This window comes from Scleropages formosus, chromosome 20, assembly GCF_900964775.1.
Source record: "Scleropages formosus chromosome 20, fSclFor1.1, whole genome shotgun sequence".
Lineage (NCBI taxonomy): Eukaryota > Metazoa > Chordata > Actinopteri > Osteoglossiformes > Osteoglossidae > Scleropages > Scleropages formosus.
The window spans coordinates 11,748,974-11,775,503 of NC_041825.1; the positions used below are offsets into that span (position 1 = coordinate 11,748,974).

Sequence of the window (26,530 nt, forward strand, 5' to 3'; positions counted from 1 at the left end):
TCATCTCAGATCAGTATGTTAAAATCCCCTTGACACAAAGCCCCCTTGATTTACTCTTTGTTTAGTAGTGTGTCAGTCACTCAGCAATAGGTCATGGTGTTAATCATACAGTATATTATGATGTAGTAAATATGGAAACTGATAAGATTGTAAAAGGTGATGGTTCACTGATCGTATTTATAAAGATCACAACTAATGAATCGCTCACCAAGCTCTTGAGTAAACCCTACAGTTTCGGTTATAACATTTTGCCATTAACAATGTTATGGTATTAAATCTGTTCTTACTTTCACAAAGCCGTGTTCTGAGGGAAATTCATTTGGATAGTGATTGGCTAGGATTTATGATCATTTCTTTAAAGTGTTCCCCCCCCCCCGTGCTTATCAAAGCCAATGTTGTTAGAATGTTAATATGCTTACCGGTATTCTTTCTAGAATCTTACATCGACACTTGGTTCTGTTTTTGAAGGGAACTTTGCTTGTTTGATATTGTGCATTTAGTGGGAAATGTAAAACACCTGTCACAAATGAAACGGGTAAAGAACTTGTCCAGTGGTACATGTAGTTGAAAAATTAACAAATGGTACTCTTATGAGACATTTAGCTCACTTCTGAAATAGTTTTGGAGTCGTGCAGTCCCAATTGTTTGTGAACCTTTCACTGAAATTTCATCTTTCAGTTCTTACTTTAACAATGCTTTATAAGTGGAAGAATACAGTTCTGTAATTTCTGACTGTTATGTGTAGCGTGTTTAAAGTAAAACAAAGCCTGTTGCAGTACTACTTGCTGTTCTTCCCCCCCAGAGAGAACGAGGTGCTCAAGGTCCAACTGAAGAAGTACGTGGGAGCAGTCCAGATGCTGAAGCGAGAGGGTGGCCAGAGTAATGATGGTAAGAGACCCAGCCTTACTCTCATTAGACCCTATGCTTCTCTGGGTAGACCTACTAGAAGCAAGGTTACCACCAGTTCCCCTGCTGAAACTCAGACAGAAATCTCGTTCTGTGCTTTAAGAACTCCCTCTTCTGACAGTCCATTTGAAATGATTAATTAGCCTTGTTGGGAGCATCTTGACAAGTTTTGAGCTGAGACTATTTAAGCATTTCTTATGCATGTGAATTTGTGTTGAAACATGAAAACAACTTGCTGCTTTTCGGTGGCTCTAATACTGTAGACATAGAAGCTAGTAAAATTTTTTTGAATATTTTAAACGTGATTTATTTTTATATATATATATATATATATATATATATAGATAGCCTTGTATAGTATATATTTTTTTTGGGTTTTACATTTACATGATGCAAACAAAAGCTTAGTTGCAGCTTCTGGTCAGTACTGTAATACTGTATTGTAGCCTTGTCATTAAATCTTTAATTTTGACTATGGTGTCTGTGGCTGATACTGCTCTTTGTTTATGGAAGTATAATTGAGAAGCATAACCTGTCTCGAAGTTTGTAGGGTTTTGCAAAATATCAGAAAAATTGCTAGAAGAATTTAGATGACGTCAGCCTGTGGGCATATGTGGTGCTTAAGCAAAGTGTATTGAAAGGTGTCAGAGACAGTTGCAAATTGTTCTGTTTGTTTGGACCTGGACTTATTGAATACAACGTATGTGTGATGAGCAGATCAAGTAGCATCTCCATCACAGAGCTTTATATTCCTCTTATACATCTGACAAACACACCTTTCACTGTAGGAGTGTCACAGCCCCAACTCATCTGCTTCTCGTGTCTTCCCAGTAGTTGCATATCTAACAACTTTAGCGCTGTGTCTGCTGGTAAGTTATAGGACTGCTGTCTCTGTGGGGGTACTAAATCGACAATGCTACAGTGATAACTAATAAAACGTGTTGCTGGGCAGCATCTTTAAGAATTACCGAGAATACCACTTTCATGGGTCCTCCAGAAGACCAGAAACAGGTGCAGCAACTGAAGCTTTTTATGTAAATCTCCAAATTTGGTAATCATTCATATGAGTTTCCCCTTCCTTAAATGGCATGGCTGTGGAAGTGAGTGCTGTTACTTTGACTTGGAAACTAGAATTCATCTGCATGAACAATACGGATTATGATATGCATGCATGTACAGTATACAGCGCTATACCTTGTAAACCCATTTTTTCCTTAATCCTTCAGCCTTTATATCCTTATATTTATTCTTTTAACAAACACTTTTCTCCAGAGCAATGTGCAATTAATACTGTGTGGTGTGTAACTGTCACCTTTTCATCCAAGGGGGCTTACAACGCTAAATACACTACAGTGCACTTCCTACGGTCAGTCAATCATCTGTATACCAGAGTAACACTCTCTGCCATTATTCCCAGGATGCTGAAGCTGTGTAGTGCCACTTTTCAGGATACGTAGTAGTAAGATGTGCGACAGCGGTACAAGGAAAAACGTAGAAAAAGGCCGTCAGTCATTGCAGAATTCTTCAGGACTCGTCTTTATAATTCAGAAGTTTCTGGTCAGTAATAACAAGCAAAACTACACACATTATAGGTATCTGGTGACTGAATGAAACAATATTTGCAGTACAGTCAGACCACTACTGTACCATCTCACAGCTGAGGTTGGTGTTAATGATAATCCTGAGAGCAGCAGACAGCAAATAGGGAGGTGGAGAAGGAAAACTGCTGAAAGGTAGTATTTGTGTACTCTAATTCTGTGTGTTGTCAAGGTCACCAGTGTGACAGCAGATTTTAACAAGCCCACTCAGTCACTGGAACAGCTTTGTCTCTACGCACATTGCAGATGGAGTATGTTAATAAAAAGCACATTGGAGTGAATCATATAGGATATTGCAGTACTCATTTTGAAACGTGTAGGCTTGATGATACTGGGAGGGAGGGGACCCACTGTATATTTTATAATCTGTAATCATTATAGTGTCGAGCCTGAAATGGGTCCTTACAGCCAGGGGTGTATCCTCAGTGGTCATTTCAGCATCTTCAAGGAAATTCAGTTGTATTTTCAAATATGGCTATGACTGAATTTGATCCCTAGTAGGTTTTTGAGAGTTTAGTGCACAAGGATATCCAAGCAGTAAGTTAATTTCTAGTCAAGGAGAGTATAGATGAGAGTATTTAGAATAATGAAGAAAAGAATCAAAAACATTAAATCACACTTACTATTGGACCGGGTGTCTGAAATGTACCTGTTTGGTAAGTGAAACAAGTAGATAAGTGTTTGTGTTCATCTGGAGGGATAAGCTTACAGCAGGTTGATGGGTGGGTTTTTTTTTTTTTCTTTTTTTCTTTTTTAACACAAAACAGAAGCTGTGTGTTTACGCAGGAGGAGAGGTGCGAGGGGGCGCTGGGCCCACTGCAGGTGGATCCAGGTGGCGCATGATGCAGAAAGCCAGGTCCAATCGCTCGCCTTGCTCCGTGTTAATAAACATTTTAATCAACACCTCTATGTTAAACAGCACTTTAATATCTCCCCTGTGGCTACTTTTCCCCTCTTCAATTATGCGAGGTTTGTTTGCTTTTCGTCTCGGGAGGATTAGTAAGTGAGGGCAACCTGTCACCTCACCTGGTCTGCAGGAGTTCACTCTGGGCAGACTTTTGAGGTTTGGCCTTTTGGAAGGGCATATTGTGTGTTCTCTACTTGTTGCCTCAGGCTGTTTTTTTTTTCTTCTCTTTTTTGGTCCTCCGCCCATCTGCACAAATGATCACACCTCAACAGGTGCCTGTGCCTGGGGTTCTGGCTTTTCGTGCGCATCCCTGCGGTGTCCATAACAACTCGGCTCCACCGCATTGCGGTTGTCTGGTTATGGATTCAGGACTGGCACTCGGTGGCAAGTAGCACATAACATCTGGTGAGCAGGGAGATTGCATCTACCCATGGTGACACGTAACGTTTTAATGAATCCCGCAAGTTCAGTAAGTTCAAAGTAATTTAGAAGCTGAGTGGTTGCACTTATTAGCTGGGAATCACAAAAAGTTGTGACATGCAGAGAGAGGATGCACCCGTAAAGTGACTCTGGGCACATATGCTTTACATCGCTGTTGATATTCTACTTTTGCCCTTGGCACTAAGTCAGTGCCCATCAGCCAATCACAAATGAAGTAACAGCTGCATAGATAGTGACGGGTGTCGAAAGAGTCCTCAATGAGCAGCGTCTCCGGTGAGGCGTAGTGGTATCCCTCTCGAGGTCTTGAGCTCTCTGCTTCAAGAGTTCCTGACCCTTTACCTCACAGCGCCCTTGCTACTCTGGGTCTTCGCCAGGCACTGTGCGGCAGGCGATAATGAAATGAAAAACAAAGTCCCCGGCGGGTGCACGCGTTCCCGTGTTAATTATTCCCGACTGCGGCAGTGTTGGCTGCGTTGTGTCTGAGATAATCGCTCACCGTGGCAAGGACTTGCTCTCCTGATGCTGAGATGGAGATCTGACAGCGCAGAAGCAATAGAGTGCAGCCGGTGGAGATGGCCCTTGCAACCCTCATGCAGCGTTTCACCGAGCTTTCCCAGAGCTGCTTTACCTTCGCCCGCATGGATGCGCACCTGCTGGCGTCTGCCTTTAATCACAACCTTGTGTCATGTCTCTCTTGCAGTTTTTTTTTTTTTTTTTTTTTTGTTTGTTTTACCCCCTTCTTCTGGATTGACTGAGACTATTGACATCTGGAACCACCATGTTTGACTTGTTTTGCAATAGTTATATGAGGCAGATGGAAAATCGGTCCAGTCTGCAGTGGATCTCTGATCTTCTTTTTGAACAGCTGTTAAGTGCATATGTCTGATGTTTAAGGAGGTGGAGGGTTGACCTTGTGAAATGAGCTCTGCTTTGAGCCTCCTCAGCTTTGCCACTGATTACTCGTAAAGCGAAATGGCTGGAAGCATAATATAGAATGGATAAAGCCTCTGTGTAACATCGGCAGCGATGAAAGCAAGGATGAGTCGTGGTGCGTTTGAAGGGTGCTGTCACTCCTGTCCCAGTGTCAGCTTTTGGTAATTGACACAGTGATTGCACTTCCTTTTATAGCCTTGATTATCTATGATTACTGAATGACAATTAGATGGAAATTAAGATTGTTAGATTATCCTTAAGTAAAGCAATCTTGTCATGTGGAGGAATTCTTATCAAAGATTTAAAGATGAACAGTATCTGTTTTAATTGTTTTACTTAATACCGAACTTTATTATTCTAGTATTATTCTGCCTTTAATAGTTAGTATTATTTGTCATCCGGCTTGTAGTTGTGTTTATTAATTGTCCTTTACGTTTATCCACAATTTTCTCACAGTTCTAACACTTGAAACCAAAAAAACAGAAATAGAATTAATTGAATGAATTAATTAATTTGCAGTTGACCACTTGTCTCATGCAGGGTTACAGTAGTTCTGAGCCTGTCCTGGGTGTGAGACAGATTACACCCTGCATGGGATGTCAGTCCTTTGCAGGACAATCACACACACTCATTCACTCACACAGTCACACACTACAGACAATATAGAGTGGCCAGTTCCTCTGAACACATCTTAAGACTTTGGGAGTAAATGTACACGAGTGTGGGGGAACATGGCAGCTCCCCACCGAGAGGCACGGTCCAGGAGCAGTGAGGCACCGGCAATCTGTCACCTCAGCGTGCTGAGCCGCAAATAAAATTGTACATTTCAAATACTTCATATATTTCCGTGCAGATTTTGAAACTGTGTAACTTGAAATAAAGCGCATAGATTTATAGACAGGCTTGCTATGGTAGTGTAATTAGATTAAATATGTGCACTGTTGGTTGGTATGATCTGCTTCTCATTTAGCATCACTTTTAAATATTACATTGAAGTGGCTTGCTTGAGAAAGCTCCAGGCACTGCGATAGTGTAATTGTTTAAAAGCTTTGGAGTAAGAAGGTTTTTGATTTCCACAAATTATTGATGACAAAGCTTTCATCATGGGAAAACTTACATGCATACATCTATAGTTTTAGATTTATATAATTTTTTTGTACTGTATAACTACAGTTCTCAGGATTGTAAATAATAAAGCTATTATATAGTCAGGAACAACTGGGCATGATGTGCAAGTTTAAATCTTAAATGGTACTGCCTTTTGATTAAATAAATATGCATGAGTATACATGTTTATATGTTTAAATATGTCTGTGATTAACAGCGAGTAAGTAATTTAATAAAAAGAAAAAGCATAGTTAAACAATCTCCTTATAAAAATCTTGGACACGTTTTGTTTTGGTAGACGAATGCCCCTCACCCACTCTTTAGTTGTATCTTTAAGCAACAGATGGCATTGCAGAGTCTGGCCTTCCAGGTGTTGATAGGCCTTGCCATTTTTTTTAGGATCTCCTCAGATGGACATGTTCACATCATGCTGTAGGTAGTGTGGTTATAAAACGCCTGGGCCCTGCTGTTGTACTGTGAATGTACTCGGTGTTCTTAATCTGCCCAGTTCTATCAAACAGCAGAACTTGTAAGGTGTGTATTTTGCTTTGGACAACTTATCTGCTGAATAACTAAGTTAATCTTGCATCGTTATGCAGGTAGCCCTAGAATTATGATGGGGTTTCCTTCCGATGACCTTTTTGTTAGATGACTTTGAGTTGCAAATCATCATACACAATATTATATGAACCATAAAGATATATAAACAATGTAACTGAATGCAACCTTTTATAGTAGGGATTTGTTATATTTTTCATTAATTTCACACATTCATCTTAAATAATACTAGTATAGAATAATATATAGTACAGTTTTACATTTTTTTGCTGGACTATTATATTCACTGTCATTTCTAAATCTGTTGCCTTCTGCTTTTTCTTTTCAACTTCACTGGAACATTCACATCTCAACCAAACTTTGGGACTTGAAAATAATATAAGTATGGCTTTTGTAAGCATTGCAAGTCTGGGTTCTCATAAGTTTGTTTTCTTTTATTTTTTAATTTTTTTTGGTAATTGCATATGGCAATGATGGGTCAGTGTACTAGGTCAAAACACTAATTCTTGGTTGAGGAAAAAGTTGACTTTTTAGGAAAAAGTTGGTTTTTAGGAAATGGAAGGCTGATCCCAGGGTGTTCCCTTTACAATAAAATAAGCCTATTAGCTTCTTTGAAGTCAACAAAAATAATATATTTAAACTACATTTTGGCCTCCACCCTACTTTCACTTATAGGAAGTAAATTTGTGCACTTCATGTATTAATTTCACAAGGCAAGCATACATCTATAGGTCAGGAGAAGAGCACATGTGAAGAGGATTCTTGTAAGGTAGTATTGTGTTTGGGCTGGGATAAGTGTTGTGGAGGTGTTTCCGCTGGTTTTCAACAGGGTTCCCATGGAGATTTTGGTCTCCCTGTTTTACCTCTCATTTCTTTATCTCAGTTTCTTTCCTGCTTCTAATTCAGTCTTCCACACCCTTCTTGTTGTGTTGTCCTGCTGTTTCCTCCCCTTGTTCCTTTCATTCTGTCCTCTTCTTCCCCTTGCCAATCCATGCGCAATAAAATATACATGAAATACTGTATATAAAAAAAAAAGATGGTGAAAGCATTCCAAATGCCTATAACCGCTTTCATTCCATTTCCCTTAGTAGTTAAAATCACAAGGACAAGTTGGAGATGTTTGAGACAGAGCGAGAGAGCGAGAGAGAGAGAGCTGTCCCTTTGTTTTGAATTAAGTCAAATTTCAGTTAACCGTTTCTGATTAAACGTTGAGTAAAACCTTTTCTGTTTATGCTGTGTTTATGTCTGCAAAAACAGTAGCTTGTAATTTCAAGTGTTCAGTTTGTATAGGAACGGTCCTTGAACTATGCAGTTCCCGATTAAATAAGGCTTTCATTCCGGGAACTGTGTAAGTTAGTCGCCAGTCTCGTGTGGGATATATTGAGTAGATTTTGTACACTGAAAAATGGAAAAGTGTGTTAAGTCTGTGAACTCAGTAGTATGTAAACTGCACATACCATGGTCCACAGAGCGCTTTAAAGAGTAATAGCTGATAAATAATCACATAAACGCTGCACAAATTATGCCTGTTTGTATTATGTAGCCTTAACATTTGGTACACAGTGGTTTGAGTTGGCAGATGACGCTTCCTTACTTTGGTTTGAGACAGTGATTTTGTTAAATCATAGTCCTGCTGTGTTGAGAGTTGCAGTGAGAAGCTGTAGAAGTGCTCTCGCTGTCACCACAAACAATTTTTTCCTTAAGGCCACGGTTGGCAATTTCCATGTAGCAAATTGGCCACATAAGCGTGCATTTTTAAATCAAACAATGTTTCCAGACGGGAAATACTTTGTTTCTGCACAGTACTGAGTGCTTATAAAATTTTTGTGCAACAAAAAGAAAATAGAAAATTCTTACGGGAGGGTGGATTTAAATGGCAACGCAGGCCTGTCCAGCCTGTCAGGAAAAATTAGAATAATAATTGTACTCCCCTATGATTCAACAGGCCTCTGGAATTGGCTTTTTTCACGTTTTTATGCAAAGAGTTAATATTGTAATGTGAGAATCACTGTTTAGATTTTGTGGACAAGCTGTTAAAGACCACAATCCTGCTCTCCGGTGGGTCTGGGGTTCGAGTCCCGCTTGGGGTGCCTTGCGATGGACTGGCGTCCCGTCCTGGGTGTGTCCCCTCCCCCTCTGGCCTTACGCCCTGTGTTACCGGGTAGGCTCCGGTTCCCTGCGACCCCGTATGGGACAAGCGGTTCTGTTAAAGACAGAAGTGACATGGGTACAGAGTTCTAAGACATGACACTGAGACATCGGCACCTTCTCTACTGATCTGTTGGTGCGGTGATTGCCTGGTTTCCCGTATATAATTTTTTTTTTTTTTTTTTTGTCTTTGTGAATTTTTTCTATTCATCACGTACGTGCAATTTTATATCTTGTTTGCCATATTAGTGGGTGGATGCAATACTGTTGCTAACCAGGGTGTAAAAGCCTCTCTGACCACATTTGATTGAAGGGTTATAATTTGTCCCCATCTGGTCATGTATGGTTGCTATGCTAGTTATCTGCTCCCAGACATCCTGCTAACTCGGTTGTCCTGTCACCACGGCAGGGCTGCCGTTTGTCACTCTGCAAGAGGATCACGGCCCCTGGGTCAGCTTGGCCGGGTCACCCTTTCACTTCATCGTGTACCAGGAGGCCATGCAGCCTGTTCTGTTTTCCTAGGAATTATTGTCCCCCTCCTGCACCCCCTACTCCCACCTCAGAAACAGTTTTGTTTGGGAGCACTGTGACAAACTCGTGGTTTTCTTGCCCTCTTGCATGATTTATGCCAGTAAGTCTGATGGATCACCTTTAATGTTTTCTCCAGGGAAGGTCCATGCCACACAAAGACAAATTTTTTGATGTAAAACAATACAGCTAACTACATATTTATATATTCTGAAGACTTCACAGTTGTGTGAATACCAAGTAATCTGCTGTGGTATGATTTTGTCATATAAAAAGAAAAGTAGAACAAATATATTGTCTACTCTGCGTCCTCAACTTACAAATGCAGTTGGGCCAGAACTACCTTTTGTCCTGAGGGTTGTTTAGGGTGTTGGTGTAGCGGTTAGGGTTACTCGGTTTGGATCAGAATGTCGTTGGTTCGACTCATTATAACTGTTGTACTCTTGGGTAAGGTACTATTCTTAAATTTGGTAAATAGTTATAGGTAGCTTAACACTGCAAGTTGATTTTCCTTATTCAAATCAAAGTCAATTTTAATGTCATTCCTCCTATAGATGAATTACACATACAGGGCAACAAAATTGTTGTTACTTCTTGGATGTCTGTGCCATATAGGGCATATAGTGCAAGATATTTAATGAGGTAATTATTTGGTATGGTACTAGGCAGTATATTTTTAAAATGAACTCTATATTTAGTTGAAAGCAACATAGTGTCAACAGCAGTACATTGTTGCACTTCCATAATGCATTTCTCTTTTAAATGTTTCAGATGAATTTCACTATATGATTTTGTTGTTCCATAAATCGAAGATTGGATATCAAAAGCCAAGAGGTGTTGTGTCAAAATATTTGACAAAGAGTTTGCAAATCAAGGGATGCCTCTAATTGAAACTATTTTAAGCATTCTCTTGCTAAAATTATACAATTCGTTGTTTTCTATTTTTGAGGAGCACTTTGAGCGGAGGGAGAGAAGTCTCATTTACTACAGTGTCAGGCTGGTTGCTTTCATAATGGGTGACTGATAAGATCCTAATATCAATGGGTGTACTGTCAGTGAAGATACTGCCGTCTAAGCGAATGGCCCCGAAAACTGAAAATGTCTAAATTATACTTGCTAATGTGATACAGTGTCAGTATTTTTTTTTAATATTCTATATCAGTGACTGAACACATTTCAATTGATATGTAATGAAAGGCTTTTCTTATCAACTTTTGAAGAGACAATGAATGAGGTTGCGCTCGAGACCAAACCCTATTCAGCGGAAGACATTGCTGCAGACAACGGGCTCTATCTCCCTGTTTTCATGCAGAATGCTTCATCATTGTTCCGCACAGATGGCAGCATCAATTCTTTATGTTTGCATAACCTCCCAGCGACTTCGCCGGGGTAAATAAGTATTCAGCCACGAGTCAATACTGGACACGTTAAATCTATAAAGCAAAACAAATCATGAATGTGCCAATGCATATTGCAGGGTTTAGCTTCTGTGAGTTCTGCTGAGAATATGCAGTTTAGGGGGCCATGTTTCTGAAGGGAGTCAAAATTAAACATATGGTATAAAGGGGGTATGAAGACATAATACAGTTAACTATTGTGTATTTAGCACTGAAACTAATTTGGGGTTTATGTGCCATGTTCAGTGTAATGTGTGTACATTCAAATAAAATGGCCTTAGTTTTTTCTTTGGTTTTGAGACAAGTTTCAGTTTAGCACCTTTCCCTTCTCCTTTGCTACACAGGTAATTAAGTTGCTGTTAGAATGGTGTCACTTCCTCCTATTTTCAGAGGCAGCCGTACCGGCTGGGTTAGTGGTCCTTAGTTAAATGCAAAGGAAATAATAGGTGTGTCACACAAGATTAGTCTGTTCTAGTTCTTGCCTCCCTAATCTCCGTGCTGTAACAGTCTACCGTCTGTGTTCAGTCTCTCCCAGAGCGTCTCCCTGCCTCCCTTCTCAATTTGTTGTGCTTCTTGTCAGCAGCCGGAGCTCTCAAACTGTACACTTTCACCACAGCTGTTCCAGTGATTGATTAGACCCGTGAAGCTACCTATTTGTCTGCCGTCGCCTCTTTGTCACAGTGCAGTAAATTAAGAATAGTGTGCTCGTGCCTCCTATGTTTTTACTACATGCTTATTTCGACCGTGTGACAACCTCCCCAACAGCTTTCTGACACTTCTCATGTCAGTGCGCTACAGGGAGGTTTGGAGACTGGCTTACCGGTGCAAAGGCGTTGTGGCTTGCAGCGTATCGAAGAGATTTACACTTTATTTATTTTGTTTTTAAATAAATATATACTCCTCTGTATGTTAGGTGACTCTTAGATCTGCCAGTCATGTAACTTGCCGTCCTTCATGTGTTACATACAGTGTGATATGATTTGGCTCCACGCGCCAAACTGTCAGGTGGCCCCACATGTTCACTTGTTGGAGATGTTGTGGAATTTACCCCAGCTGCTCTTTTTATTCAGGTGTCTGCTGCACTTGTGGCCTTCATATCACTGTGGAAATACATCAGTGTTTGGGTCCTTGGAAACACTGAAGGATCAAGCTGTTATGTAGCTTAATCTTGTCAGTAAAATACAAGAAAAGAGATGATGATGATAGTCTCAGTACTTGAGAAAGTAACGGTTGGAGTTCATATCTAAGTAAACATTAAAGAAATTGATTAGTAAAAAAAAAAATGAAAAACTAGGGCACTCATTGTTGAAGTGTTAGACAAATTTACCCTTAAGTGTTAAAGACCTTGTTAAAAACCGTGAAGTGTTAGAAAAATTTTAAGAAAAAGGGTAATGACCAGTGTCATGAGTATAATGCTAGAATTTAAGAGGGCGAAAGGAGAATGCAGGAACTGCACTCTCAGTCTTTACGTACAGTGTAGCTTAATGGGGTCCTTTAGTTACTCCTGTCAAATGAGATTTTAAAGCTATGGTATTTATGTCCTGTGTCCGATTCCTTTCGGGAGGTTGGCTCTTCCTTGGCAAAAAAGCAGGGCTGCGTGTGAAGTGCTGTTTTTTTCAAGTTTTGCTTAATTTTTTTAAAAAAAAAAAAGCTTCTGGCAAATATTGCATATTAGCTGAAAAAGAACGACTAATGAACGAATACTTAAGTGCTTCAATGACATAGATTCCCGCCCCAAGGACAGTAGATTGGTAGGAAAACGGGATGGGGAAGGCACACGTGAATAGAGGCAGCCTCCAGCATCCCCTGCCGTTCGCCCCGCCGGGCCTGAAATGCGCAGGGGGTGTAGGAGGTGGTCCCACAGCACCTGCTAGATGGCCGCACAGAGATGAGAGCCGAGAGAGAAACAATTCTCTTTCAAAGAGGAGTGAACAGCTTGGATATCAAAGATGCTCGAAGGAGTTTGTCAATTTCCTCACTGCTGGAAAGTTGTGAGGAAGGCTGAGTGAGCAAGCTTGAACCCCCCCATCACTTTACTGCTGCGTTTGAATTCTTCCGTCTGTTTTTCAGACTCTCAATCCACGTTGTGAACTCTGTGCTGGGTGGCCACACTTGAAGTACTTCTTAAGCATCACAGCTCCCTGCTTCTGTTAACACAGTGAATTTTGACAGAGATGCCCAAGTTTGGCTCTGTTTTAAAGTACAGTTGAAACACAACCAGTTCCTCATGATTATATTTGACAGATTTAATTCCAAGTTACATTTTTACTGGCAGTTTCATTCTGTAAAGGAACACAGCATGCAAACATATATCCATCAGATGAAACGGAGTAATATAGTTTACACAGCAATTTGTTAATTTTTCACACATTGACGTAATTCTGTGGGGGGGGCTACATCTGAATATGATGGGGGGGGGGGGGGGGGGCAGCTGTGTAATCGAACGGGCTTTTTTCACCAGTTCGCCCTTTTAAGATAAGGTGGTGCAAATATTCATGAATACATTTTTGAGTCAATTTGCAAATAGCCATGAAAAGCTGATCTTGTTTTAAGATACAGTCCCACACAGCTTCAAGTTATGCAACCTATAATAGTTTTTATTTTTTAAATTAGAAGTCCAGGAATCCTAAAATAAATGCTAACATGGTTTCCATTCGCAACGTGGACTGGAGGCCTCCTCTTTCCAGTTAGTGTTGGGTTCAGCTTTGAGCGGTTGCGTTCCTGCGGTCCATACCACGGTGCTGTGGGAAGTCCACGTGTAGATGGGATGTAGGCAACATAAATTCGAGTGTGAAGTTGTAAAGTTAAGCAGGTCCCACTCGACTCTCGTCTTTGGATCTGAGGCTTTTGGAGGGAATAACCGCAGTGGAAATCATTGTGCGATGGGTGGAAGGATGAGTCGGTGGGTGCGTAGTGCCGTCTCCTCGTGGCATCAGAGTTATGGGTTTCAATTCCGTGTCACTTCCACATTCTCCCTGTACTTGTAGGAATGGCTTTCCCCAGCGCACTCCGGATTCCTTCCACATTCTCAAGCACTGGTGAATCTATGGCTCTAAACTGCTTTTACTGCGTGCCTGTGTTATCGTGTGTCCGCGTGTGTGTGTACAGTATGAGTGCTTTACCACAAACTGGAATCCCGACTCACGTACCTTATCTAAGACCCCATGCTTTGTGGGAATGGCTTGATAGCGCAGTGGCTTTTAGTTGCGTAACAAGTAACTACGACTCTTCTATAAATACACATGGGTGCTGCAACAAATTAAACGTGTTACAGTGCGCTTTTTTTTTTTTTAAGTTGAGTCACATTTTTACATAGTTTTTTCAGTTCCAATGTAGAATTTGCTAATTTAAGGTAACTGTTGGATACTCACTACTGTAATTATGAAGGTTAAAAAAAGAAAATGGATGCAAATAAACCGTCACGATTCATTCTGGAGGGATGTGCAGTTTGTTATTGGTCCATTGACATATTTCTACACGCATACACATTGTCTGAAACCGCTTGTCCCAAGTGGGGTCGCGGGGAGCCGGAGCCTACCCGGCAACATAGGGCATAAGGCCGGAGGGGGAGGGGACACACCCAGGACGGGATGCCAGTCCGTCGCAAGGCACCCCAAGCGGGACTCGAACCCCAGACCCACCAGAGAGCAGGACCCGGTCAAACCCACCATGCCCCCCCCCCCTATTTATATTACATATTTGTATTACTGGTCAAATGAAAAATGTTTTTATGTTGATTAGTTTAGTTTTTCCCCCTCCACCGGCTGGTGATTCCTTACCGGACATTAATTTGGTTTAACCTGATTGAGAAGCCAGAGTTCTCGCTGAGTGCAATTAGTTTAATGTGGCTTGAATGGGGCCACACATTCAGACAAAATGCCTGAGCGCAAAGCTGAGTAGTTAAGAACTGGATTAAAAAGCAGTATAGTGTGCAGTCTGTGAGTTCTAGGGTTTTCCACTGTTACCTTGAATCATATGGGGAAAATGAAACATACAGCAACATGGGGTGTGGAGACAGATGGCAGTGTAATGGTTAGAGCTACTGTCTTTGGACCCAAAGATTGCAAGTTCAAATCCCACCTCCAGCTGTCTTACCCTTGAGCGAGGTACTTACCCAAAATTCCTTTAGTAAAATTGCCCAACTGTATAAATGGGTAAATGCTTGTATGTAGCTTAACGTTTTAAGTCACTTTGTAGAAACGCGTCGGCTAAATGAACGAACGTGAGATCTTCATGTATTCAGTCACTGAATTTCAATGGTCTGTGGTTTTTGACTGTCACGATTGTGCTTTAGAACAGAACATAGTCAATAGAGAGTGAGTTTTTTTTTTTTTTTTTTTTTTTTACTGGTTTCCTGCATTAATAGTTGCAGAACTAGAGTTGAAATTTATATTACTGTTGGAAGCCAACATTTTGCAGTAGGGATGACGGTGCCCTATGTTTACCTCATAATAGTTTCACTATAAAAGAAGGAGCTTTAGGGAAAAAAGGGAAATGGACTCACCAGTCGGACCCTGTGGGGTGTTTGGGCTAACAAGTCAGGGCTGCTGTAGTTCAGGTTCACTTCCTCTGTGAGGGGAGTTAATCCAGCTGGGATGTTTAACACGTTCATTGATCCCGTCTGTCACAGGGACAGCAGAGCGGAGCAGCGGGAGACGGTGCTGTCGACCCGTGGACTGGTTCTCTGCGCACTCTAGTGTGACGCTGGGGATTCATATCTGCTCAGGGTGATTTTGGAAGTGATAACTGAAGTGCTTGGAATGTGTGGTTACCAAGGCACCCAGGGTTTGCAGAAATAATTAGGAGTCTATAAACTTCATGTGTTCTTACACATTTGGTGCATCTTGACATAATGTACAGCGGCTAGTGCAGAAGTTAGAGGCATTGCTTTGAAATCAAAGGACTTGGGTTCAGATCCCTTCTCCCAATGTCATGCATTTAATCAATGAGACAGTAAGAATACCTAGCTGTATAAATGGGTGAATAATGGTACGTAGCTCAGCACATAAACCTGCCATTGTATCAGTGGACAAAGGCATTAAGGTTAAAATTAAATTTGACACAAACTTAAATACTGAGCATTAAACAGGATTCCTTTAATATAAATAAATACTTTAATGTCAAATTAATAAAATTTTAGTGAAATTGGTGTTACTTGGTCACATTTTTATATGTGCTTTAATCCCGAATTCTGTATTGGAACATCGTACAATGACAGAGTGTGGACTCCCATGTAAATTTGTATTTGTTTATATCCCTGACCTATTTGCAAGTGGTGTCCTGGCTGTGTTTTCCTCTCTGTTCCCTTCTGACCTTGTCCTGGTGGCTTCCTGTTAAAATGCACAGCCGTTTCTTGGGGGCAGGTGAACACGACAATACTGTGTGAGGCTGGGATTTTATTTTCCGTTACCTTTGGGGTTTGGAGGCACAAGGAAAATTAGGTAATTCTCTGTACATGTCTCTTGCCTTGGGGACATGTACTGTATCCTGCTCTGTTTACTTTTCCTTATCTCTGTCTTGAACGTGCTTGTGCACACGTGAAAACGCAAGCAGCCCCACATGTTCTCTGTTCTTTCAGAACTCCGATTAATGTGCTGTGTTCTGTGTTGTGACTGAACGGAACAAAACCCCACCGAGAATATTACCTTTCGGAGTTTCATTAAACACACATTTATAGCTTCGTTATTAAGCGCTGAGACAGTAAATGGTCAGCGTGTTACAAAAATAATTGAAATCACGGCCAAGATAATGTAAGCTTACTTTTAGTCATAAAACTTGAATAAATACAGTTTTAAATGATCTGATGTCAAATAAATTCCTTATGTTCTAAATCTCTTCTGTTTCTCCTTTGCCTATCTTTGCAATCCAACCTGGTGTAGATCACTTCAGGGCAGCATGACTAGCTGAGGAAGGGTGACCATCAGCCTCCTCCCACTCGTCCACACTCCGTTCCAGTGTACCTGTGCTGCTCGGATGAACTCTGCCTTAGATAATGTCTGTATTTTCGTCCCATATCTAGTCTAAAACGGCTTCTGAAACAAACGTTTATAGAAATATACAGAACTCAGCAGTGCTTGGCGACACAGCCCCTTCATCATAAACCGAAGAGAAGATGTTTGTACTGCTTCTGAGAAGGGACGCTTGTCGCTTGTCAGTGTTTTGCAGCATGGCATTCAGCAGGGAGGGGAGATGGACTTTAGCTTAACCACGCAATCCCAGATGGATGTCCGAACAGTAAACGGCTTTTTCATCGCACATCAGTCACATCACGATGTTCGGAGACCAAGGGTAAAGAGAGAACACAAAACCCCAGCACACCCAAAGTACAGACAGAGGCTTCAGATGACCTACATTTCAGTACTTTCTTGACAGTTATACAGTTACACTATCGGACCATCCAAGGATATGTCTTTTAAAGCAGAAGAAAATATGTTCAGTAAATAGATGTTTTCCATTAGGTAAAAAGTTTCACCATGCTTTCTGTCTGTCAGTGGTTTCTTTTTTTTTCTTTTTTTTTTTGTGGTTTAGTCCAAGACGTTTGCATTCAGAAATTTGTTCCTTTTTGTCTAGGAACACACCGCTACTGTAGAGTTTTATTTCTAAATAACTTTTTTTTATTATTACAGCCTCCTTCCCAACAAGGGTCGCATGGTGGTGCAGTGTGTAGCGCTGTCGCTTCACAGCATCTGAGCGGTGCAAGAGAACATGGATTTGATCCCCACTCAGTTGGTGTGGCGTTTCCATGTTCTTTCCATGTCTGTGTGGGTTTCTTCCCACAGCCCAAAGACATGTAGTTCAGGTGGATTTGTGCCTCTAAATTGCTTGTGTGTGTGGGGTTACCCTGCAATGGACTGGCATCCCATCCAGGTTATACTTAGCCTTGTGCCCAGTGCTTCCAGAATAGGCTCTGGGTCACTGCAACCCTGCTCAGGACTAACGGTTATTGAAATGAATGAATGGGCGGCACGGTGACACAGCGAGTAGTGCTGCTGTCTCACAGCACCTGGGTGGTGTGAGAGAACGTGGGTTTGATCCCCGCTTACTCTGTGTGGAGTTTGCATGTTCTTGCTGTGTCTGTGTGGGGGTTCTCTGGTTTCCTCCCACAGTCCAAAGACATGCTGTTCAGGTTCCCCCATAGTGTGTGAGTGACACAGAGAGAGAGTGTGTTTCACTGATGTATGGATGAGTGACCTGTTGTAAGTAGTGTATCTAGCAGTGTAAATCACCTTGGTGAATAAGGTGTGTAGGCTAATAACACTATATAGAGTTCATTGGAAGTCGCTTTGGAGAAAAGAGTCTGCTAAGTGAATAAATGTAATGTAAATGGATCTCTCAACATGGTTGGCTGAGAGTGTTTAAGAATAGTGTTACATTATAACATTACATGTTGCATTATGTAATAATGTATTTAACATTTATTTTCATTTTTTTTTTTTTTTTTTTGGTAGTACTGTGTGCACTTCTACTACTGTATGCAGTTCACTTCCTCTAAGTTACACATACATGCTTACAGGTATTGGTGGTCATTAATATCCTGACAGTTGTTACTGTGTTATTACTACTTGATTTTTGATTGGGGGGGAAAAAACCACAGAGGTTGCCGAAATGCTGCCGTTTCAGCGTTATGTTCTCCTGACTGGTTGGAAGGGAGCAAGGCACCTTTGTGTCTCTGACATTAGGAGCTGATGTGTCTGGTTTAGGGGCATGGTGATGTCTTGGAACCGAGGATGGTAACAAAGATGTTTAAATTGCTTGTATCCTATGAAACTGCTCCCCAGAATCCATTTTGTTCAATATGGTTTTGTGTGTTGTCATTGGGCTTTTTTTATTATTATTATTTATTTATTTATTTATTTAAAAACCAGCCACTGTGTGGTCCAGTGACACTTACACAAAGTCTTAAGACTTTTCCAGACTAATCCTGCAATTGCTTCCTTAAAATCAATTTCGCTCTCTTCAAGTCTGGAAGGTCTGGTTTTGGTCAGGATTAAAGTAAATTGATTTCAACAGTTGTCTTTTATCCCCCCAAATCTAATCTTTTAGTTTTTTGTTATGTCTGTGTCTTATGCTTTCAGCTTTTGCATGCTCAATTATGACAAAATTTATAGCAGTGTTGCTTTGTGTTTCTTAGATGTTTTAAATCCATTTTGGGGGAGGAAAAAAAACTATCTTAAAGCTACTGAACAGGCTTTTCTGTACCCCCACCAGGCCTCAGAGAGACACTCGACCGTCTTTTGGAGGTTATCTGAAAGACAAGAAATTCTTCTGTAGAAATCAGAAAACGGAAAGAAAATTCTTTTGAAGAATCTAAGTGTTCTGCGAATCAATCAAAAATGCTACTTTGCCAGATAGACTCTGTCTCATGAACAATTGTACACATTCTACATGATTGTTCTTACAGGTATAAGAAATTAGCCTTTTTCAGATTCTTAGAAAAAGATGTTTGTTTAAACTTACATTAAATTTGCCTTTTTGTAAAAACATCCAGTTTTATAGTGTATAATCTCTTGTTTTAGTGTCTTTCTGCCTCCTAACCCCCCCCAAGTCTTGTTTGAATGCCTTTCTTAAAATGAGTCAGGGAATGGTTTTGCACTTATATATTGGTAAATTGGGTTTTTCTGTTTATTGTTCCCTCTGGCAAGTTGACTGACTGAAACATTTTGTGACAACTTGCTGGAGAAATAAAATTTGATTGAATGGCTGATATTGACATAAAACATGGCTATTGCTGGTCTGTCTGCTTTAAGCGGTGAATTATGTGTGTAGGACATGTATTAGTGCTGTAGCAGTTATAAATCTGTGCTACTGAGGGCTCTCTTGCATTTTCCCACAGCTCTTCCCATGCTGCGGAATTGTGACAGCCCCCCTTGCGCCCCTCAGTCCAAGTCGGCCAGCGATGTCGAAGAGTTGGCCTCCAGCTACGAGCGCAAGCTAATTGAGGTGGGTGCACTGATGGCAAACGGGCACAGGCAGCGTTCTTGATGGACACATGGACAGTGCATCGAAGGAGGACAAGTTCCAGTGTCAAGTCACTTGGTCAGCTACTGGGCCACAATATGTCAACTTCAAGGAGTCATCAAGGGTTGGCTCTTCTCTGCAGGCTTTTGGTACAGTCCTTCCATAAGCACTTTCATAAGTTAGACCAGGGTGGCCTAGTTCTCAGCCAGGAGAAATATAGCGTGTGGAGGCTTCCAACTTCCTGTGAAACGCTGTAGGATTTAGAAGTCAGGCAGTTCATGAGAGTTCACAGCAGAATGAAACCCAGTTTTCTCGGACCGTGTTCTATACTGCTTCCGTTAGTGCTGTTCAGGACTAGTCTGCTACAGCTTCAGTAATCGTCATATTTCATTTACATTTGTTTATTTGTGTAACTGACACGTTTCTACAAAATGACTTAGTGCTGAACTTGCTACATTTACTTACCTGTTTACACAGCCAGGTCATTTTTACTGGAGCTTTTTAAGGTAAGTACTTCGTTCAAGGGTACTACAGCTGTAGACGGGATCCAAACCTCTGACCTTTACATCTGAAGGCAGCAGCTTCATCTACTGTACTCTCCGCTGCACCCCATTTCATGTGGAAAACATGTATCTGTGTTCTGCGTACAGGCTTCATACCCCTTAACGCTCTTGTTTTTCCTTTTGCTGCTTGCCTCCCATGTTCTGTGTGATGGATGATTGCAATGCTACAATAATAAAGTGTAATATAATGGAGTTGTAGGAATTACACATATTGATTTGCCTGATGAATCAGTCCACACGGATCCATTTTATATGAGGAATAGCCAGTAATGGGGATCTTTGTGCTTGGGTGCACAGTGTCAGCGTTGTGATTAAATCCAGGAACAGGGGATGTATCAGAGTAATGAAATAAGTAATGAAATGGAAAGTGCAAGGATTATGACTGCCCTAAATTATTTATATATATTTTATATGTCTTTAATAACAAAGAATTCTACCTGTGCAGAGGAGAACGTGACCTTTAACTTATTGATGTATTTATGCATTATGTATTTGTTTATTGTGTTTATTTATTCATGCATTCATTTGCTTAGCTGTGTGTCTCAATAAAGATTCCAAATGTGGGGCAGAGAACTTATGCTCCAAATCACCTTCCAGAGGCTGCGATTGCTGTTCTTTATTTATTTCTTTATTTATTTTTACGTACTCTTATTTATGGCAGTGCTGCTTTGTGTTCTTTAAACGTTTAAATCCATTTTGCCGAGGATTAAAAAAAACCTCTTTAGCTATTGCACCATCTGCCCCCCCACCCACCCAAACCTTCTCAGAAAATAGACTCTGCAGTATTTAGAAGGCTATCCAAGACAATAGTTGAACTGCTTAAACTAGGAAAGAAAGTGGGTGGGGGGGGGGGAGAATCTTTTTGAATGTGTGAAAGTTTGATCTGGGTCAGTTTTCCCCTGCTCTTTTTCATTGAACAAGGTACAATTTGTAAAAAAATTCTTCATGATAATTTTCATTGACTGCTGTCTTTGAATCTTGCTTTGCTACCTGGATGATTAACTATTTGACTAACGAGTACATTTTACACAGACTGACAAGTTGTGTACACACATAGCAGTGTATACAGCTTGTGCACCGGCATTCTGTATCAGTTGGGGAGGTCCGATGGCAGCAGACAAGACAGGAGGAGAGTGCAACATTCCAGGCGGGACATCAGCATGGCCTGGACCAGAGGCTGCATAGTGTGATGTGAGATAAGTCTGGGTCCTGTGAGCATTATGTAGGATGTATCTGCAAGAACTCTATGGCTTGATTTGAGTTGATCGTTACCTCCAGACTCTTAACCCATGAAGTGAATGAGAAGTCTAGCATGGGGTATGGGGCAGCTAGTAGTGTAGCGGTTACAGCTGCTGTCTTTGGACACAAAGGTTGCAGGGTAAAATCCCACCTCCAACTGTAGTACCCTACGGAAAGGTGCTACTAAAAATTACCTTGCTGTGTAAATGGAATAGTAATTGCAGGTAGTTTAACATTGTTAGTCGCTGTGGACAAAAGCACGAGTTAAATGAATAGCTGTGAATGTCCCGACAGGTGGACAGACCAGCTGGGAGGTTAAAGATCTCAGCCTTGAACAGGTTGAGCTCTAGATGGGGATCAGTCATCCAAGCCAAGATGTCTGATTGCGTGATATGTGAGGATACATCTGTAGCAGCATGGGTGAAAGAGAAGAGGAGCTGGCTATTGTCAGCAAAGTAGTGATAGGAACACTTGAGAGATGCAATGACGAATCCAAGGGAAACTGCTTATCCACAGCAATTGTCCACTACATACATAGTGTTTTCTACTAGGGAAAGGAGTGGGTGATGGTGATAAACACTAAAATGTTTAATTTATTAAAGCTGAAATGAGCAGCAGGAATATACACAGTACAGGTGGTCCCTGATTTACGACGGATTCAGCTTATTTCGGGGACCACCTGTAAATGTTTTTGAAGGGTGCGAACTGTGCACACTATTCCAAGGAGGATTCGCATAGGCTGTTTCTCCAAAACACCCATTACCCGTTTCTCCCGGTGTATTAACATTTGAGAATGAGGGAGACTTCTCACAAAAAAGGTTCTGAATGCCGATCAGCTTGAGTTTCTGTCGTTAGCTTCAGTGAAAAGAGCCGAGAGAGTTTGTAACTGATCTTCGCCTGTATCAGCTGTTGGAAAAATAAGTTCTGTTGGTTGCCTCTGATGGTGCTCCGAGAGGAGCTTTGCTCCGCAGCACACCTCAGCATTTCCTCCAAGTCTTAATGCTTCCCATCAGCGATGCTTGTTAGTGGCTCACAGAATGCCTGTCATCTCAAGCTGCACTGCTTTACGTCCGTGAATCTTAATACATCTGCAAATCCAGTACTAGCTTTGCATGCCGCTGTGACTTTAAAGCAGAAGATTGCATGTTGTATTTTTTTAGGAAGTCACCTTCTTAATGAAACCATATTGCAGCACTGATGTGTTTCTGGCTTGAGGCTCAGAGGTTAGTTTGTTTGAAGAAATTTCGATATACAAACTGTGGATTAAAGCATCGAAACAAGGAACACCTGATGAAGGTATACCAAATGAAGATGGGTTGTTTGTTTGATCTTTCAGTCCCCAAATAACTGTTTTTAGACCACATGGAACATAAGTTCTCATAATTGATTTTTAATACTTTCCTGGGCTACATCTATTTAGGGAGGTTTTTTTTTTCTTTTTAAATTTAAAAGCTAATTAATACACGTTCTAAACCTGGGTATTTTTGGGTGGTTTGGTTTATTGGGGGAAAGATGATGGGTCACTTTTACGGGAAGAACACTTTGTGTCACCTGTCGTCATCATGTGTCCCTCTAGTTTGCCCTCTGTTGAAGTGGTAACTAACTTGCAGTATTGTGGTGTTCCACTTTCCATTTTGAACGCTCCGAAGGTCTGCACATATCTGTGCTACCTGTCCCCTGAACCATTTCATTCAGAAAAGTTTTTCAGCTGTAAGACTCTACCTTGTGGGAAACCGTTTTAAAGCAGAACCATTCCCTGGCCCAATACTGTTATGGTTAAGTTCTACTTTTCTCACTGAATACTGACAGCAGAGGGTGGAGTGGTAGGAGAGGACAGTTATCACTTGCATGGTTGTGATAGTTGTCATAGCAACAGACGTGTGTCTCTCTCTCTCTCTCTCTCACACACACACACACGTATGAAGTCCATGGCGCTTTGTGGCCTGCATGTGCTCAAAATCGAGGTCTAATGCCACAGCATTTGATGTTAATTGCACTATGTGTAATGTTAGGATCATACTAGGCAAAGACACACAAGTTGCTAACAAAATAACAATGTCATTGTTAGAAGTGATTCTAGTGTGCGTGTCATTGAGTACTCCTGGAACGAACTTTATGGCCACCCTCTGCTTCCTGCCATGCTAGTATCTCCCGAAGAAACCCTGTGGTGTCATCAGGTCAGACGAGGGCTCTTGATCCTGACATCCAGACGTCGTCATTAGCGAAGCTCTTCACGAAATGAATATTCAAACCTTCTGCTGTGCTTGGAGAGCGCTTCACTTGAGCAAGCAGGAAAGGCTGTAATTAATATCATACAGAGCTTTGTTGGCTTGTTTGTCAAATCCATTTCCCCTGTCCTCAGCGCTTCCTTCTTTCCTTGTTGCGGAGGGTATTAGCAGTATTAACAGAATATTAGCAGATTATGGAAGCTGCTGATGGCCTGTAGCAATAGTTCTTTGCTAATACCTGTAGCAAAACACCCATTACCCCTAATAGTGATCTTCTTATGCATATCTCAGTAAATCCAAAATCTGTCACATTTTATTGGCTATTGGAACATTTAAGTGAAAACAGTTTCTCAATGACTTTAAAGTCATAACCTGGGGGAGGGGGGCCTGCCTGAGCATTCTTCTTTTTCACCCACTTCGTACACTCTCTCTCCTTCCTTCTCTCTGCCTGCCCACCTCACACACACCCTGTATACACTTACACACAAATGTCTTGCATTTTTATTCTGTGTTTTTTCCCTTTCTTACATTCAGCAAATTTAATAAAGACGTGCCCTCCTGAAACAGTTCAGAACAACATCTATACACGCACATGCTAGCGAAAGCAAGAAGCTCGTGGTGATAATCACTAGTTGACAAGCAATGCAGCAGGTCATACTAATTAGACCCAAAATGCAGATTTTATCCCCTTTGTGCAGTTGTGACGGACTGAAGGTACGTTCAGTTTGTTACAGTTTTGAGTGTGCAATTACCTTCGTGCTTTACTCTTGACAAGTCCATAAGGGCAGAGTTACTAATTTAGTTTATTTTCAGTTTTTTTTTTTTTTTTTTTTTTAAATTTATGTTCCGTTACTTATTTCTTACGTTTTGGCCAGATATATGTTAAAATATGCTGATGTTAATATAGCGTTATGTTTATGAGTTAAGATGTCAAGAGATTGTTCAGTCATGTTTCCGTGATCAATTTTACAAGCAGGAAAAGTTTTACTTTTAATAATATAATTACACCTGTTATCATTACAAGTTGCTGTCATTTATATGGCAAAACAATGAAAATGCAGTGAGTGGATTTTCATTTCTGTTTGCGGTCGTACAGAACCTCATTATTCCTTTAGATACCGTATGTAGTATGTCTTTTTTTGGAAAGTAATTGTGAATCTGTGTGGTTTATAGTCAGACCTCCCCATGTTTCTTTGGGAATAGAAAATCAAGCGTTATTTATAGTTTACGGTGCAGGTTAAGCCGGCTATGAAAATCCTCCAAATCAGCGAAGCCTAATTCCTGTAACTTCTGGTCTTTCGGCTCAGACGGTTTCTGTAGCTCCCCTGGGAGCTCTTTGAGCTGCAGTTAAATGGCTGTGAGGATGATACAGGCCTGCAGACATGGAACCCCGCCTCATCCTCTCATCCAAGTCCAGCTCTCTTTGTAGGCCACTCAGAGCTGTCAAAGCTCGGTCTCCCCAGTGTTATTGCAAGTCTGTGCCATATCAAATTAAATACATTTCTGACTCATTACTGATTGCATTTTTTAGTGTGCAGTGTTTTTTTTTTTTTTTTTTTCCCCCTCCTTCCGCAGGTGCAGTAAAAGGAAGAAAGCTTTCAGAAAGTTAAAAAGCAAGACCATGCCAGTTGCCTTGGCAAATACAGTAAGGCAGATAAATAATGGTAATAAGCAATTTATTGGTAGCCTTTTGATCTGTTGTGTACCGCAGGTGGTCGTATCCTAGTAAAACCCCAGTTTAAGTAAAAACTCAATGTATGTCATATGTAGTTTGCCAGCTGCTGTGCTTTATTGCCCTTTGTGATTTGGTGTAATAATGAAACATTTAGAAAATCTGAAATATTCACATGTGCACCTGGGGAGAGAGGGCTTTTGATATTATCAAAGGGTCCTGTGTAAACAAACAGCCAGCTGGGGAGAGACTGGGTTTAAGTTTCTGTCTGGTTTGTGGTTCCCACACCTTTCAGTGTGATGAACATGCCACACCTCCTCTCCATCACACCCATGCCCATGATTCCTGGCTTGGTGCTGGGCAACAAATATGTTGCGTACACACACATCACACAATCATCAAGCAGACAAAATGGACTGCGTTGCAAATTTTGCTCAGGTGTAAAATGTGTAGTGAAATCTCTTCTGTTGCTGAAGCTGTTATGAATGCTGTTTTTATGTTTTAAAAAAAATAGTGTAGTGGTTAGAGTTACTGCCTTTGGATCCAAAGGTTGCAGGTTCAATCCCCACCTGTAGTTGTGGTACTCTTGAGCATGGTGCTTACCCTAAATTGCTTCAGTAAAAATTACCCAGCTATATGAGTGTTTAGATAATTAAGTACCTTAACATTGGATGTGATTTTGGAGAAAAGCGCCAGCTAAATGAATAAATGCAAATTTTAGCTGTGGAGTTTTCTTTTTTCTTAATGTGTTTGCCATCACTGTCTTGTGAATGTTCATGTAGTGGACGTAGAATTTATACAAGTGGTATGTTTGCTCAAGCGTTCCTCGAACCTGGATCCCTTTTTTTTTTTTTTTTTTTTTTTTTTTTTTTTGTCCTTTTTCTCTTGCTTAATTACAAATAAATTTAGTTCCTTTGAACAAGGCCTTGTGCTTTTCTGCCTCAATTTAGATATTGAAGCTGAGGAGGAGAGCAGATTTATGTGTAGATTGGGACTGGAAGCAGATTTGGGAAAACAGGGTTACAGAAGTTTTGAAAATATGCATAGCCATGCAGCTCTCATCTGAATGGGTTCTGAACTCTTTGAGCCCATTTAGTGGAATTGGAAATGGCAGCACACGCCTTAAGAGCTAAAACATACAGCCATTTGCTGAAATAAATCAGAGCAGCAATGTAATAACAAACTGATTAGCTCTCTTGCTGAGAAATAATTAGGTTCCTTCACGCTTAAAATTAATTCCAATTTTTTAATGTCCTATTTGAAAGTTATAGTGCAGACAAATAAATTAGATGAATGAATGCCCAGAGCGCTGTACACTGCTAACTTGTTCAACCTGTCACAGCTGTA

General features: G+C 40.9%; 1 protein-coding gene across 1 annotated transcript in view; it reads left to right on the forward strand.

The window, feature by feature from the left end:
• The window catches only part of snx29 (sorting nexin 29), a 109,999-nt gene that overhangs the window by 27,820 nt on the left and 55,649 nt on the right, over nucleotides 1-26,530 (forward strand). Inside the window, exons 14-15 of the mRNA XM_018738845.2 lie at nucleotides 803-888; nucleotides 19,357-19,463. Coding sequence (XP_018594361.1) covers nucleotides 803-888; nucleotides 19,357-19,463 — 193 coding nt within the window. The remainder of the gene's footprint in view (nucleotides 1-802; nucleotides 889-19,356; nucleotides 19,464-26,530) is intronic.